Source organism: Passer montanus, unplaced genomic scaffold, assembly GCF_014805655.1.
Source record: "Passer montanus isolate IOZ18808 unplaced genomic scaffold, ASM1480565v1 scaffold9, whole genome shotgun sequence".
NCBI classification, from domain to species: Eukaryota; Metazoa; Chordata; class Aves; order Passeriformes; family Passeridae; genus Passer; species Passer montanus.
Window position 1 is genome coordinate 16,911,916 of NW_024374367.1, and position 15,382 is coordinate 16,927,297.

General features: G+C 49.6%; 2 protein-coding genes across 5 annotated transcripts in view; both read left to right on the forward strand.

Moving 5' to 3' along the window:
• Positions 1–8,385, forward strand: part of IFT122 (intraflagellar transport 122) — a 31,157-nt gene extending 22,772 nt beyond the window's left edge. The window contains exons 20-28 of one of the 4 annotated variants that reach the window (XM_039695537.1): positions 821–961; positions 1,909–2,006; positions 2,871–2,971; positions 3,861–4,026; positions 4,998–5,109; positions 5,499–5,627; positions 6,444–6,523; positions 7,165–7,494; positions 7,950–8,385. In XM_039695537.1, coding sequence (XP_039551471.1) covers positions 821–961; positions 1,909–2,006; positions 2,871–2,971; positions 3,861–4,026; positions 4,998–5,109; positions 5,499–5,627; positions 6,444–6,523; positions 7,165–7,488 — 1,151 coding nt within the window. In that variant the 3' untranslated portion in view covers positions 7,489–7,494; positions 7,950–8,385. The remainder of the gene's footprint in view (positions 1–820; positions 962–1,908; positions 2,007–2,870; positions 2,972–3,860; positions 4,027–4,997; positions 5,110–5,498; positions 5,628–6,443; positions 6,524–7,164; positions 7,495–7,949) is intronic. The other 3 variants (XM_039695538.1, XM_039695536.1, XM_039695539.1) reach the window with 3 other exon arrangements.
• Positions 8,386–11,739: 3,354 nt separating this feature from the next.
• RHO (rhodopsin) lies at positions 11,740–14,903 on the forward strand. The gene is made up of 5 exons (XM_039695543.1): positions 11,740–12,372; positions 13,293–13,461; positions 13,574–13,739; positions 13,955–14,194; positions 14,599–14,903. Exons 1-5 carry the CDS (start codon positions 12,012–12,014, stop codon positions 14,716–14,718), a joined length of 1,056 nt encoding a protein of 351 aa, XP_039551477.1. The 5' UTR covers positions 11,740–12,011; the 3' UTR covers positions 14,719–14,903.
• The last annotated feature ends 479 nt before the right edge of the window (positions 14,904–15,382 follow it).

The window sequence follows — 15,382 nt, forward strand, 5'->3', positions numbered from 1 at the left end:
GTAGGTGCCCAGAACTGGAGGAGCTGGAGGTCCTCGTGGGGCTGTTCTGGTCTCTGAACAGAATGTGGGGTCTGGTTCAAGCTGAGGGGGAACCAGCCCCAAAAAACCCAGCCCCACAGCTGAGCTCAGGGGGAGCAGTGCTGTGGGGCTGGGTTTTTTGGGGCTGGTTCCCCCTCAGCCCTGTTTCTTTATATGGAGATTGCATTGGCCAAATTCAGTTTGCCAAGTGAGAATTCACAGCTGTGGGGCTGGGTTTTTTGGGGCTGGTTCCCCCTCAGCCCTGTTCCTTTATATGGAGACTGCATTGCCCAAATGCAGTTTGCCAAGTGAGAATTCAAGGTGCATCAGAAAAGGAGATGCTGTTAGTAAATGAAGGACGGGTGTAGTAGCTGTAGTCTTATTCAGCACAATACTTTTAAAGTATTCATACACACCAGAGCACTGCCTTCAAACAATTTATTGTAGTTTTGAGTGAAGTTGGGATTTGCAGTGTTTGGAGATCACTGTTGTTTGAACAGAGATCTAATCATCACAGCATCTTCTCTCTTTTCTATTTAAAAAAACCCAGTAACCAGTATTATACATACTCCTTGAGCTCAAGAGTTGCTGAGACAGTGCAACAGCTTCAAAATACCTACAGATGCTTCTCATGTTCCATTAGTGTCACTGCCTTCAGAGAGGAAAATACCAGTGTATAATCCCTTTTATCCTGCCCTGGACATGTTTGATATGGCTGAGCAGAGTGCTTTCGGTTCAAAAGCATTAATTTCCGTTAATTGATCTAATGACACTGTGAGCCCTCTTTGTTGTGGCTGGGCAGCGTTTCACAAGGCTGGCAGGCAGAGCGAGGCCGTGCGGGTGCTGGAGCAGCTCACACACAACGCCGTGCTCGAGAGCCGCTTCAGCGACGCCGCCTACTACTACTGGATGCTTTCCATGCAGTGCTTAGACATTGCCCGAGGTGAGTCCCCCAAGGGAAGTGTGTGTTTGTCACCTTGCTGTGCACACAGACAAACAGCTCTGCATTGTCATAGCATTGCCGCAGCTGCTTCTCTGCTGGGTTTGATTTGGGCTTTTTAATGCTGTGCACATCTCGGCTTGTGCTATTTTTGTAGTCCCCTGTTTTTCCCATGTGCTAATTTAAAACAAATAAACAAACCAGCGACATCAGCAGGCATAAGGCTCCTTCTGAAGTCTGGCTGGGATGAAAATCCTGCCTCTTGGGGCCGTGTATCCTCCTGCACCTTCCCACCAAACCCATTGCCTGGAGGCTTAAAGTGCTAGTAAATAAAAGATGTGGAAGAGTAAGTTACCTCAAGTGTTTGAACGTAGGTTAGGGAGGTTACAAATTATTTCTGCCAACAGGTAAAACTGATTGTTTGCTAGCTGTCATCTTGTCTCCAAAATGTATGTCACTGTTAATAGGTGTAGTTTAGTGATAGTGAATGCAGAAGGTTGGGAGTACTGCCTTTTGCCTGGTGTTCTGAGCACCTTTGGTTTTAGTTCAGGTGATCTGTGACCCCTCAGGTGTTTGAGATGCATATTTTTCCAAACGGCTTTGTGAAAGTTTTCAAAACTAATTGTATTTGTGAACTCCGGCATTCTGGAAGAGGTTTCCAGGGATGCACACCTGCTGCTTTCTGTCTGTAGCTCATCTGTAGCTGCTGTCTGTGTTAAACCATTGCCTCAGCTCTTCTGTGTTTTGCCATGCTTGTTTCAGGCCAGAAGTTTGCTCAGAAGAATACAACTCTGTGAGCATATGATTTGCATGGGTAGATGGGGCATACCTGACCTGGTGCATACCTCCTCTGGCAGTGCTGGTGCTAAAATCATAGCAGGTTGTTTTCTCCCAGCTGAGTCTCATAGAGTGCTCTTTGGGACTGACACCAATGCCTTTGCCTCCCACAGAGAACGAGGGACAGCAGACCGAAATGTTGCAGAAGTTTCATCACTTCCAGCATTTGGCAGAAGTTTACCATGTCTATCACTTTATCCAAAGATACACTGTAAGATACTCACTTTAGAATTGTGTATTTATGCTTCCTGAGCTTTTTTCCTTAGGGAGTCCAAAAATAACTAGGACTTTTCAGGCAATTAAATATTGAATGTACATCAGTGATACTGTATAGTAAGTTTATTTATTTAACTCTATTTTATTATACAGTCTTCATCTGTCCTGTACAAGAGCTCGCTCAGCTGTTTACTGCAGGTGGGGCAGGGCTGTGCTGATGCCTGACCTCCCTCCTGCCCATGGCCCTTTTTGCTGGTTGCCTTGGTTTGGTCCCATGGTACCTGAGCCTCTGCTCCTGCACGGGCCAGGGTCAGTTTTTCCCTTAGTCATTGGAAAACTGGGTTGAACAGAGGGCACACTGGCCCAGGGATTTCCACAGGGTGCTGCGTGTGTCACTGATGAGCAGTCACGAGTGAGGAGCTCCTACTAATTCCAGCAATTAGAGTCATGCTGCCATCACCATTGGTGCAAATATCTGCTGTAAAACATTTGAGAACCCTTGCTCTGTGCCCTTGCCCAAAAGAAGACTCTGTGTGCTGTGGAGTCTTTGCTGTCAGACTACTTTAGATCTCACAGCACTAGAGACTCTGCACTGTGCAGACTGCCCTCATTTTTAAATAACCTGTTAAAGGTTCTGTCTTAGCTACACTGATCTCTCTGTCTCTCTTTTCTGTGTGTATTAGGCGTGAGCTTTGGTGATAAAGATATGCAAAATCCACTTGTTATGTTCTGTCAACACCTCTTTTCTCAACGCATGAAAGAAACACCGTGCTAGAGATGCCTTGTGCTGTGTTGCTTACTGATGTAAGTTGTTTGTTTTCCAGCTTAGAAATGTGTGTCTATGTTTTTCATACCACAGGAGGAGCCTTTCAGCTTCCACTTGCCTGAAACACTCTTCAATATTTCCAGGTTTCTGCTTCACAGCTTAACAAAGGAGACTCCTTTGGGGATCTCAAAAGTGTATCCTTCCAATATAGAACAAAATCTAGAAGTTATCATGTGATACATGAAAGGAATAACTGCTGTTGGTCCAAGGCAGGGACTTCCTGCAGGGAATCTTTGGTGTCACCTGTTGGTTATCATTAATGGGAACTGACTTCTGTCCCTCAGGAATAATCAGCATCTTCAAACTATGGTGTGCTGAGTTGCACAACATCTGCATGGCTCTGTTAGTGCTAGTGAGCCTCTGGGGAGTGCTGCCTAAGGGGCTGTGTGAGCCCAGTGAAATGCACCCTTCTGTGAGAGATAGCCACAAGGCCACTGGATGCCACAGGGAGGCCTCGTCTTGGTTTCACGTCATTTCTGGCTTTGGATGGGATGTTAGCTTTCCTTTTCATAACTTCCTCGCTTAGAAATGCAGAATCTTTCATGAAGTTGTTGATAACAGGCCTTGTGGTCAGTAGGTGCAAACAGCAGTTACCGTTTCACTCTGGTGAAAGGGAAGGACAACACTTGGTTGCTAACATGGGGCACACTCTTTCAAATCACATCAGGTGTATTTATTCATTGTCAGTGGGTTACTTATGCTGTAAAAAATGTTTGGATTTTAGGGCTTTTTGTGGCTGGGGGAAAATGCATGCACCCCAAAATTACTGAAATATTGTAAATGGAGCCATAGCAGTGTTTATATAGGGCCAGTTCCTTACCTTGCTAATAATTGCCCACAGGTATTTTGATAGTCCTTTCACACATGTTTGCAAATGAAGATCTGTAAATAGATTTCTCTGTTTAAAGCCTGTTTGAAGTCCCAGTGTTGGATATGCTTCATTGCACAACTTCTGTGATTAGACAGAGTATTGCGTTTTTTCATAAATGCTGTATGTATTTTTATTCCTTAATTAAATTATAGCAATACATTATTGGCCCTGGCAAAGCAGAGTAAAGCTCTTGGTGCATATAAATTGGCTCGTCATGCCTATGACAAGCTGCAGGGACTGCAGATCCCAGACAGGTTCCAGAAATCTGTTGAGCTGGGCAGCCTGACAATCCGATCCAAGCCATTCCATGACAGTGAAGTAAGCTGTAATGTGTTTCATGTTAATCATTAATATGTGGCCTAATCCTAGAATATGAGTTCCTGTGTGCACAAAACAATCTGAAATATATTATGCATGGCTCTGTGATATAATTGTATTTCTGCTGGAAACACAGTCCTTTTATTGTTATTCTTTGAGTCAGACTTCCTTCTGCTCCTGAGAGCAAATTAAAATCAGCCCTCTCTTTGTGGGCAGCTTCCATCCTCCCTCTCCTCTCTTGCAGTCACCTTCCTCACTGCCTATTAATTCTTCCAAGCCCTTTTCTCCCCAGTTCACAAGCTATTGTTCTGCAGTCTTTGTCTCTCTCTCCAGCTGGAGGTCACTTTCATTTGTCCCACTCCTAACACTCTTCCCCTCCTCCCTCCATCCCTTCAGTGACCTTCCTTCCGTAAATCTTATTTTAACACCTTTTCTTCTTTCACTGAAGTCTGGCTTTCTGCAGTGTTCTATAAAGCCATGTCTCAGGGACTACTCACTAAAAATAAATTGCATTGTACCAGTGAACATACACCTGGCTTCTTGAAATAATAGAAACACACCCTTTAAGAACTGCCTAAAATAACTCTGCTCATGAAAAGAGATTAGTTAATTGGAGAACCTAAATTTGACCAGATCTTAGAGCAAAAAACTTTGCTTCAGTAAACTTCTCTTCAACTTCTTTTATCCCTGTGTATTTGATACAGAATTGTGCTTCTGTTACTGCAAAAGCAAGGTGAAAATCTAATTGTTAAAGTGGTGAAGACAGCTATTTTCAATGGGAAAACTTGCTGTTTGTTAAGAAGGGAAAGCATTTTCAGATGTTGAAGGGTCTGATTTCACAGCAGAGCTTCTCCAGTCTGGCTCTGGTGCTGTGTCAGTGTTGTCAGCTGAAGGGACTCGTATTTAATTGAAAACAAAGAGCTGAGGATGTGCTGGTCTGTGGTTTCCATGCTCTCAATGTGTCTTTGCAGGAGCTCGTGCCCCTGTGTTACAGGTGCTCCACCAACAACCCCTTGCTGAATAACCTGGGGAACGTCTGCGTTAACTGCAGGCAGCCCTTCGTCTTCTCGGCCTCCTCCTACGGTGCGTGGGGTTTGCTCGTGCTTGCGAGTAGATAAATGTGAACAGAGTAGGTCAGGGCCTGATTCCTTCTTTCTGCTGTGTTGTTTGGCCAAACAAATGTTCCTTTACTGTTGTTAAATTTGACTAAGTGGGGGTTGTTGGCTCTCGCTGCCGAGCAGCAGCACAGCATTGTTGCATTGCCAGACTCTGAAATGCATCTAGTGTTCCCTGAAGGTGAACACAACCCTTTCAGAAGTTTGGGAGGTTTGGTTTGCTGCAATTGTATTTTATTTAGCTTGTTTCATGAGAGAAGGTGGGCAGAGCACTACTGACATGAGGGAGCACAGTATCTGCTGAGGCATTTCCCGAGTTCCTGCAGGTCAAACACTTCTGCCTTTCCCACCTTTCAGAGGTGCTGCATCTGGTTGAGTTCTATTTGGAAGATGGCATCACGGATGAAGAAGCTGTAGCTCTCATTGATCTTGAAGCTCCAAGAGCGAGTAAAAGAGAGAATAAATGGCAAGAGATGATGACTGACCGTATCCTTTTGATTAGAATTGGTTTCCTTTTCTTAGGGAAAATTAAACAATTCAGAGTTTATTTTTCCCCTTAAATTTAAACCTTTCTGTCATATGACTGATGTAAGTACAATTCCATCTTGTTTCTTTGTTGTGTTAGTATAACAACAAAAATATGGTTCAACTAAATCTAATATTGTCAAGATGCTTTTCCATCAGGATAGTTTATTTATAGTCCTGGCAGTGTTTGTTTTTAACTGTGGAATGCCATGCTTTACCTATTCTGTGTGGACTGCTTTCTGACAGGGATGAAGGGAATCTGGAGCGTGTTGCTTCCAATAACAGCTTCTTTTAGAGGCTGCCTTCTCCTAGCCAAGGGGAGTAGCACTTCACTACTGTTCCTGTTGAGATCTGGTTTGGAATGCTTTGGCATCCAGAGCTCCCAGTTGCTGTCAGGGTTATAGAATATGAGATGTAGAGTAATGCACAAGAACACACAAACTCTGACTAAAGCTGCCCAAAAATGTAACTTCAGTAGACTGCTTCCTTTGCTGTGTCATCTGTGGAAGGGTAAGAGCTGATGTCATGCCTGGCTGTGGTCAGTCTGTTCTGGCTGTTCCACAGCAGCTGCAGGGATAAACTTCCCCAGTCACTGGAAACCCCAGCAAGGCCTTCTTGGTACTTTTTGTAATGGTCTGGGGACTGCCACGGTTTGAGATACTCTGAAGCAGCAAGGGTCCTGCTGGGGTGCTCTCTGTCTGATTCTGTCAGTGCTGGCTATGGTAAGCAGAGCCAGTTTTACAGGAATTCTTGTCCTTCCTTAAGACATGCATCCAGATGTTCAGAGTTTGAAGCTTGATGACAGTACAGATATTATTGAGGATGATGATCCCTTTACAGCAAAACTGAGCTTTGAGGTAAGAACTGTACCTGTGTCTACCAGCACAACATTTTTAATAGAATGTTTTTAATAGAATTTTTTAAAATAGAAATTTTATTTTAATAGAAAATTTTACTTTACAAAGTCACTCTTCTGGTGTGTATGTGGTACAGAGAGAGCTGCAGAGCTCTCTTTGTACCACAGGGAGGGGGATGGCACCTGAGAGGGAAATGGACTAACCAGTCAACTCTTCCCTTAAGAATACAAACAAAACCCTTCGAAACAAACAAACAAACCAGCAAAACCCACACAAACCCCCCTCAAACAAACAAACACAAACCTCACAAAGCAGCAGTGATTTTAAAGCAAACACTCCTGGAATTGTGTTTCCTCGCCGTGCGCTGGTACAGCAGCAGCCCAGCTACAGAGCAGGCCTCACTGCAGGGTTTCACAGGGGCTGTGAGCGTGGCTGTTCTTGGAAGGGGCTGTGTTTGAGATAAGGGGAGCTCACTGGAAGCAGATGTGGCTGCACGCTGCTCCTGCGGGAGGATTTGATACAACTGACAGGAGTTCGGGGGGACGGGGCTTGGGCCAGGTCTGCGTTAGGTTCTTGTGGTGAGTTTTAGTTAGCTGCTGGAAAGCCCAGGGCGGGCGTGAGGCAGCCGGTGCTCTGTGCAGCAGGGAGGCTCCGCGTTCGTGCCCGTGGTGCTGGGCCGCGCCGCGCTGCGCGCCATGAGCCGCCGGGACGTGCTGGTCAAGCGCTGGCCGCGGCCGCTGCGCTGGCAGTTCTACCGCTCGCTGCTGCCCGACGCCTCCGTCACCGTGTGCCCGTCCTGCTTCCAGGTACCGCCGCGCGGGGAGCCCCTGGGTGGGACAGTGCTGCCCCTGGAATGTGCTCAGCAAATTCCTGAGCGAGTGAACCAGGCCCTGGGCTGGGTGAGAGACGGGGGAACGGCTGCCCTGGGAGACTTGGCCGCAGCTGAGTTGGAGAGGTGGCCCTGACAGCAGGTCAGAACCTCTTGAGCCAACCTTGGCTGGCCAACAGGAGCTGATTTGTGTTTATTTCCTTTTGCTCTCTCTGACTTGCAGCCTGGTCTGGCAAGGAAAACCAGTCAGCGACTGTTGCCTTGTGGTTCAGTCCTGCTCCTGCCTTGCTCAGAAATGGCTTTTTGAAATGCTGGAATTCAGTCATGTTTGCTTACTGACTGCCTAATTGTCCATCCTTTTGCAAAAAAGTAGTTAGCAGTTAGTAGTGCCTTCTCAGCAGCTCTGGCAGAGGCCTGGGAAGTGCTTGCTGCTGTGTTCCAGGCTGGAGCATCCCAGGTGACTGAAACCAAGAGGCCCAGCTCCCTGTGATGGTAGTTCCAGAGAATCTGTGCTATTGAGCAGCCGTTGAACTCAGTTTGCATTTTCTTTGGGCATGGTACAGGCTAACTTGTTTTAAATCTGTTCCTGATTAACAGATGTTTCATACAGAAGACTATGAGCTCCTCATACTCCAGCATAATTGTTGTCCATTCTGTCGGCGGAGAATAGATGAGTCAAACCAATGAAGAAAACCAGTATTTTACCTCAGCAACAGACTCCCCTATTGGCTTGGCAGAACCCTTCTTAGATCTGTAGAGCTTTCTGAATAACTTAGTTACATCATCTTGTTTCATTTTGTATGTAAGAGTGCAACCAAGTTGAAAAATTGTAACTATTTTTTTAAATTAAAACGTCTGTTTTTTGTGAATGTGCTCTGCATTTTCCAGGCAAGCAGCTGAAGTGCCACAGAATTACAGGAACATTTCTAGAATCAAGTTCAGCCTTCAAGTAATTGGTTTTACTCCAGATTGTGCTCCTTAACACACACCAGTTATTGACAGATCTTCAAATAAATGGGACTATTTTTCGCTATTTATTGTCTCAGAATTTGCTGTAATACTCATGCTTCTGATGGGGAATTTTTTTCCCTTTCTATTCCATTTAGATAAGAACAGCATTTAGAGCCCTTCAAACATAACCTGAAGAGTTCCAGTACTCGTGGCACTGGGGGCATCTCGCGCCACCCTGGGGCAGGTGGAGGCTGGATCTGTGTGGAGCTCACCTGGTTGAAGTGCAGCAGGTGAGGCTGTGCACACCTGAGCTCCGTGCTGCTGCCATGAGGGCTGTGCCAAGGGAGTGCTGCTGGGCAGGGTGTCCCCAGCACCGTGTCAGTCCTGAGCCCAGCACGAGCTCACAGAGCATGGGGCAGGAGGCAGAGCTGCTGCTCTCTGCTGCAGCCTCTTGTGGAGGCTGAGACACGGGGGGCATCAGTCCCAGGCAGCACCTGAGCCCCTACAATGGCTCGCTCTGCCTGCAGGACTGGGCAGGAAATAGGAGAGCAAAGGCCAAGAAACTCCTGTGTGGACATAAAGACAGTTTAATAGCTGCAGCACAGCCCTGCGTGCAAGCAAAGCAAAGCAAGAAGGAATTTATTCCCTGCTTCCTGGAGAGCAGGGCTCAGCATGAGTAACTGTCACTCGGGAAGGCAAACACCACAAACACAACATCCTCCCTTCCTCCCCCTTTCCCTGAGCTTTTATTTTGGAGCACAGCATCATCTGGAGTGGCACACCCCTTTGGGCAGCTGTGCCAGGCCTGTCCCTCTGTTCCCAGCCCTGGCCTGGATGGGGGGGACAGGGCGGGCAGGGTGGATCCCGCAGTGCTCTGCCCCAGCTGCACTCCGGTGTGTTCCCAGGTGTGACACCCACTCACAGCACCCTGCACTGCTGGGAGGGAGGTGATCTCCGTGCCAGTGACACCAGTGTACCCCGGGCAGGGGATCTCACCAGGATGGCCACAGGGTCATTCCCAGCAGCAGGCAGATCACACAGGTAACCAGCTTGGCTGGAGCTGCGCAGTGCTGCGTCCCTCGACTTTAATCCAGTGTAAGCTGGGCCCGTGGTGCCATGAGTTCTGTGGTGATGGCAGCCTGTCTGTTCCAGCCTGCCTTCACCCCGAGTGGGAAAGGGCACGAGGAGCTGGCTGAGGTGGTTGGTGCTGGCAGGGCAGCTCCCACGGGAGCAGCACTTTGCACGTGATATGGGATGTCTGTCTGCTCGAGTTCCTCTGGAAAAGGAGACCCTGCAATCACCGCCGAGTTTCCGAGTCCCTCAGCGGTTCCTGACCAAGTTTGCTTGATTTACCACTTTAAAAACATTCTGTTCTAATTACAGCTCGTCTGCTTTCTGACTCAGCTGTCACTGTTTGCAGTGAAGACTCTGCTATTGACATGGATAAACAATGCTGTTTGAGATGGGAGCCAGGGTGGAATTCAGCTCCTTCTGGAACTGAGCTGGCTGTGCAGAGCCAGTGGGAATGAAAAGTTATAAAACTGAAGAGAAAGGGTTTGCTGTGACACAAAGACAAAATGGACCAATGTTTTTTTTAAACAGCTCAGTGAATATAGTCTAGCTTTGAAAAGTGTTTTGGGCTTTTCTGGGCAGAAGCACTCTGCGTGTCTCATCCATACATGATGAAGGGTTCTAGTCCAGGCTGCCCTGTGCCATGGAGCCCAGCTGGCTTCACGCTGAGGAGTCCCTGGAGGTACAAGAGGTCCCAGCACGGCACTTTGGTTGGAAGTTGTGAGCAATTTGCCCCGTTCCTCTATCTCAGCTGCCTGCCTGTGCCACTGCTGCATCCAGTGGTGACGCACGCCAGCCCTAAGCTCTGCACAGCAGCTGCTACCTCAGCAGTGGCTTATTGCATCAGCTTAAAGTGTTTTAGGAAATAAACCCTTAATCCCTGTGTGCCCAGGTACAAGTGTAAAGAGCTGCATTTGCAGTTAGGAAGTGGCACTGCTCTGGCCTTGGAAACAAGTGTGAGAAATTAACTGAGAGGGACTTAGGGTGAACAGAGAGTGTGTGAGGGCCTGGTGTTTTCATGTTAAGGTGAAGGAAGACATTTGGACTGTCCAGAGACTGTGGCCTGCATTGGCTGCCAGCAAGGTCTGCCCTCGTCCATGGTGCCAGCACTTCAGCTCCTTCCACCTTCCCCACTTAGAGGGCAGGTTTCCCAGCTTGGTCTCTGCTCTAAGGAGAGTACAGTGCTTTGTGCTTTTTCCATTAAACTCTATTTCTGAACTAGCTTGCAAGGAACATCAGTGAAAACTAGGCCAGGACTGGAGGAAGTTTATTAAGGCCAAGAGGACATGAACTTCTGCCTACCTTCCACCCATGAGCTCCAGCAGCCCTGGTACATCCTCCTGTACTGGATGAGGCCCTCGTGTTCACCTGCTCCTGGCTGTGAGGAACGCTCAGCTCAGCCCTCAGTGCAGACAAAACAGCAAGGGCAGCTGGGTGCTCAGCTCCCTTCCAGCCTCTGTCAGGGGCAGATCAAAATCTCTCTTTGTGCTCACCTCCTGTAAATTAAAAATTTACAGGAGGTGAGCAAAATTAAGATAACTCAGCTGTGTAACTCAGCTTCTGGTTGGCACAAGGAATGTTTCAAGCACAACTGAGTGCACAGAGCGGCGAGACAGACGGACATAGAGAGCACAGAAGGCTCCAACAATAGCCTTCCCTGTGGAGTTTGATAATTATGCAAGGCTTGAGAAGAGTGAGGGTGTCTGTCAACCAGTATATGAAGCTGAGTGCTGGCTTCAGTTCTGAACATCCCATCAGTGCCCTGGTCCAGCAGCCTTCTCAGCCCCATTGCAGAATGATTCCAGTCCAGGACAGATGGACTAGGTAATTTATTAGCTGTTACCAATGGAGTTGGCATGACCCAAATTGGATCCAAAGGCACAGAGAGGATGGCACAACTGGTAACCTGCAAGTGGGCCAAGTGTTTCATGGTGGTGGTCAAACCTCCACAGCCACATCCTGAGCAGAGAGGTGGCTGGAGCCTGTGGAAGAAGGTTTGGTCATGCTGCCTTGTGCAGCCTGCCACGGGGACTGGCAGTATGTGGGGATGGCTCTCCAGTGGGGACTGGCTGGTCTCACAGATCCAATTCCCCCTGTGAGAGTGGGGCTGGGACACTCCTCTGTCACTGAGGGACCACAGCACGCCTGCCCAGCCAGGCCACCATTTGCAGCCCCCAAACCACAGTCCTGGGGTTTGAGCCACACATGTCCCTCCTGTTAGTGGGGAAGGGAAAGGAAGAGCTCCTGTGCAAGGGAGCTGCTGCCTGGTTTGAGCCCTTCCAAAAGAATGGTGCAGTGCAGAGCTACCTCTTTATATATGTGACCATGAGCCGTGGTCTCCAACAATGACAGTGCTGGGCAGAAACTGGTGTCACCTTAACACCTTCCCAGGAAAGCCAATTACCCTGGGATGATTATGATTAATAATTCTCTAAACCTAATCGTGCTGACACCAGTGCTTGGAGCTTACCTAGGGGCACTTTATAAGAGGTGCCCTGTGGAGGAGAGTGTAACTGGTTCTCCTTGGGGCGACAGTGAAGGCTGAGACGTGGCAGGAGCTCCATTCCAGAGGCAGTTTTCCCCTTGCACAAAAGAACTCCCAGAGTAAGAGCAAAAAGCGCCTCACAAACTGCAGCCATGAACGGGACAGAAGGCCAAGACTTCTACGTGCCCATGTCCAACAAGACCGGGGTGGTGCGGAGCCCCTTCGAGTACCCCCAGTACTACCTGGCTGAGCCTTGGAAGTTCTCGGCGCTGGCTGCCTACATGTTCATGCTGATTCTGCTTGGCTTCCCCATCAACTTCCTCACGCTGTACGTCACCATCCAGCACAAGAAGCTCCGGACACCTCTAAACTACATCCTCCTGAACCTGGCCGTGGCCGACCTCTTCATGGTATTCGGGGGCTTCACGACCACGATGTACACCTCCATGAACGGCTACTTTGTCTTTGGAGTAACAGGGTGCTACATCGAAGGCTTCTTTGCCACACTGGGTGGTAAGTTTTCCAAATATTCAAATGTCTTCTGTCAGAAATTTCCCTGGATTTTAGTAGTGGGAGGGAAAACACAGATGATCTTGGAAAAACATGGTACCTGTAATGTCCTTGACCTGCTGCTGATGTGGACTGAGGGCATTTGCCCTGTTTCTGGGTAGGAGCTGAAGAAAGTGACAAGTGACACTTTTTAAAAAAACCTTTCTTTTGGGAGCCACCTGCTCAGTATCCTGAGAACCACAGTGCAGCAATGGAAACCAGCCAACACCAGATTTTGCAGCTGTTGGATTTGTGCATCTCCTTGGCTCACTTTCTGACTCAAGAGATGACAATTTTGTTCCTCCTATTTTGCAGGGCTGAATCTGCTATTGGCTCTGGTGTGGTGCATGGTGGTACAGGCAAGCAGAGCTGGCTCTCCTCCCCATGCCAGCCTGGTATGGAACCAAACAGATATGAAACAGAAATTGTGTGTCTAAAAATGTCCTCCTCCATTTGTCTCAGCCTTCAGCCACTGCTACTGTTGTAGTGATTTGGCCCTTGTGGCACAAGTTTCCTGGGAAGCTGTGGGTAGTGAGGGGGAGTCCTGGGATGACGGGCACTTGGTGCACATCAGAGTGTGACCACAGGCTTGCAGGTGCAGATGCTGTCTGGGATGAATGGTGGGATCAGCCTTGAATCTCAAAACACTGCAGCAAAGTGGTTCCTGTGGGTCAGCAGTACAGTGAGAAGGGGTCTCACACTGTCCTACCACATCTGCCCTTGACCATTCTTCATTTGTCTTTCTGAACCCTTGTCAGAGATTAAGCTTTGCCAGGGGTTGTTCTCAGGAACACCAGTCTGAGGAGGCCTCATGCTGCCATCAGGGTGGTTTCTTTTCCTGCTCAAAGTCCCTGTGTCCTGTTCTGTCCCTCTCCCTGGTGCAGGTGAAATTGCTCTCTGGTCTCTGGTGGTCCTGGCTATCGAAAGATACGTAGTGGTCTGCAAGCCCATGAGCAACTTCCGCTTCGGGGAGAACCACGCCATCATGGGTGTTGCCTTCTCCTGGATCATGGCCTTGGCGTGTGCAGCTCCCCCACTTTTCGGCTGGTCCAGGTAGGGAGGGCATTGGACCCAGTGTCAGGGGTGTGGGAGCCTGGCTGTGGCTCAGCTGTGGCTTCAGCCAGTCTCCTCTGCTGGGTGCTGACCTGCTGGGCTCACCTTGCAGGTACATCCCCGAGGGCATGCAGTGCTCGTGCGGGATCGACTATTACACTCTGAAGCCAGAGGTCAACAATGAATCTTTTGTCATCTACATGTTTGTGGTTCACTTTATGATCCCGCTGTTAATCATTTTCTTCTGCTATGGGAACCTGGTTTGCACTGTCAAGGAGGTGAGTACCCGCCAGATGCAGCAGCCAGTAGGGCTACCCCTGTCCCCAGTGCTGGGAAGGGACCCACCAGGCTCAAGAATGGTGCCAGGGACAGTCCTCCAGGGGCCAGCCTGGCCATCCATGAAGAGGGGAATAGCAAACTCCAGATGTGCAGCTTGGCTGCTGTGAGCCCTGACCCACTGGCTCCATCGCGTTTCTGCTCCTTCTGCCCGCAGGCTGCCGCCCAGCAGCAGGAGTCTGCCACCACCCAGAAGGCAGAGAAAGAGGTGACTCGCATGGTCATCATCATGGTCATCTCCTTCCTGATCTGCTGGGTCCCCTACGCCAGCGTCGCGTTCTACATCTTCACCAACCAGGGATCAGACTTCGGGCCCATCTTCATGACCATCCCGGCATTCTTTGCCAAGAGCTCGGCCATCTACAACCCTGTGATCTACATCGTAATGAACAAACAGGTAACTGGCAGGGTGCCAGGAAACCCCTCTTTTGTGTTTCTCTTTATAACAGCTGGCAGACAGTTACAGCGTCTCAAGGTGCCAGTGGTCTGGAGCAGGGATTGTTTCCAGGCAATCTAGTCCTGGCACAAGGGAAACTGACAGTGCAGCTCATCCTTGGTGTTGCATAAATCTCACAAATGCAAGGCCATTCCACCTGAAATAATGCAGGTGCTGGGTTGATGGGGGAGCCATGACGGGAGCAGGCAGGGCTGGCAGTAGATGGGGTGGGCAGCAGACAGGGGAAAGGAGACTCCATATAGGCATAGTTCTTCCTGCACCACAGTGCTGCTGGGCCTAAAGACAGTCTGCAGCTAAAGCTGATGGTGTCCAGCTGGCTCACCCTGGGCTTCCCTCTCTCCCAGTTCCGCAACTGCATGATCACAACCCTCTGCTGTGGCAAGAACCCACTGGGTGACGAGGACACATCTGCTGGCAAGACAGAGACCTCCTCCGTCTCCACCAGCCAGGTCTCTCCTGCATAGGCCCCTGGGGTGCACCCTGGCAGCACAAACTTAACCCCACCACTGCCACCACCTGCCCCTGCTTCACCGTGGCCAAGGCCCTGTGGGGCAGGCTCCTCGCTCCTGGCTCTAGGAACCCTGGGAACAAGGCTGAAAATGTGTACACATGTTTTGTAATTAAAATGCAAAGGCTTAGCTCCTCTGGCGTAAATCCATGCATTTGTGTTGACTTGCTGAGACCACATGCCCCTTCTGTGAGTGCAGGCTGGGTCGGAGAGCTCGTGCCTGGGCCATGGCAGAGCTGTCCCTGCCTCCCTCAACCCATCCTAACACCCCAGCCAGGGCACATTCTGCGTCTGCTGCTGCTGGGGCTGGAGCTGGGGCCACTCTCTGGCCCTTTGGTCAGAGATGGATGCCAGCCAGTGCTGCCAGTCGCTCAGCCCCATCACACCCTGTCTGCCCAGAGCACGTTTGGCTGCTGCAAAGTGCCCCGGCTGTGCCAGGTGCTCCCAGCTCTGGCCCTGTCCCATCTGCCAGAAGTCCTGGAGACGCGGATTCGTGCGGGGGGGTGGGACAGACAGCGGTGCCCGGGTGCTGCCTGGCAGGCAGGTGGCACGGCAGGCCCTGCCAGCACGGCACAGCCGTGTGCGGCCGCAGCTCCCGGGGACAGCCCCGTGCTCAGGGC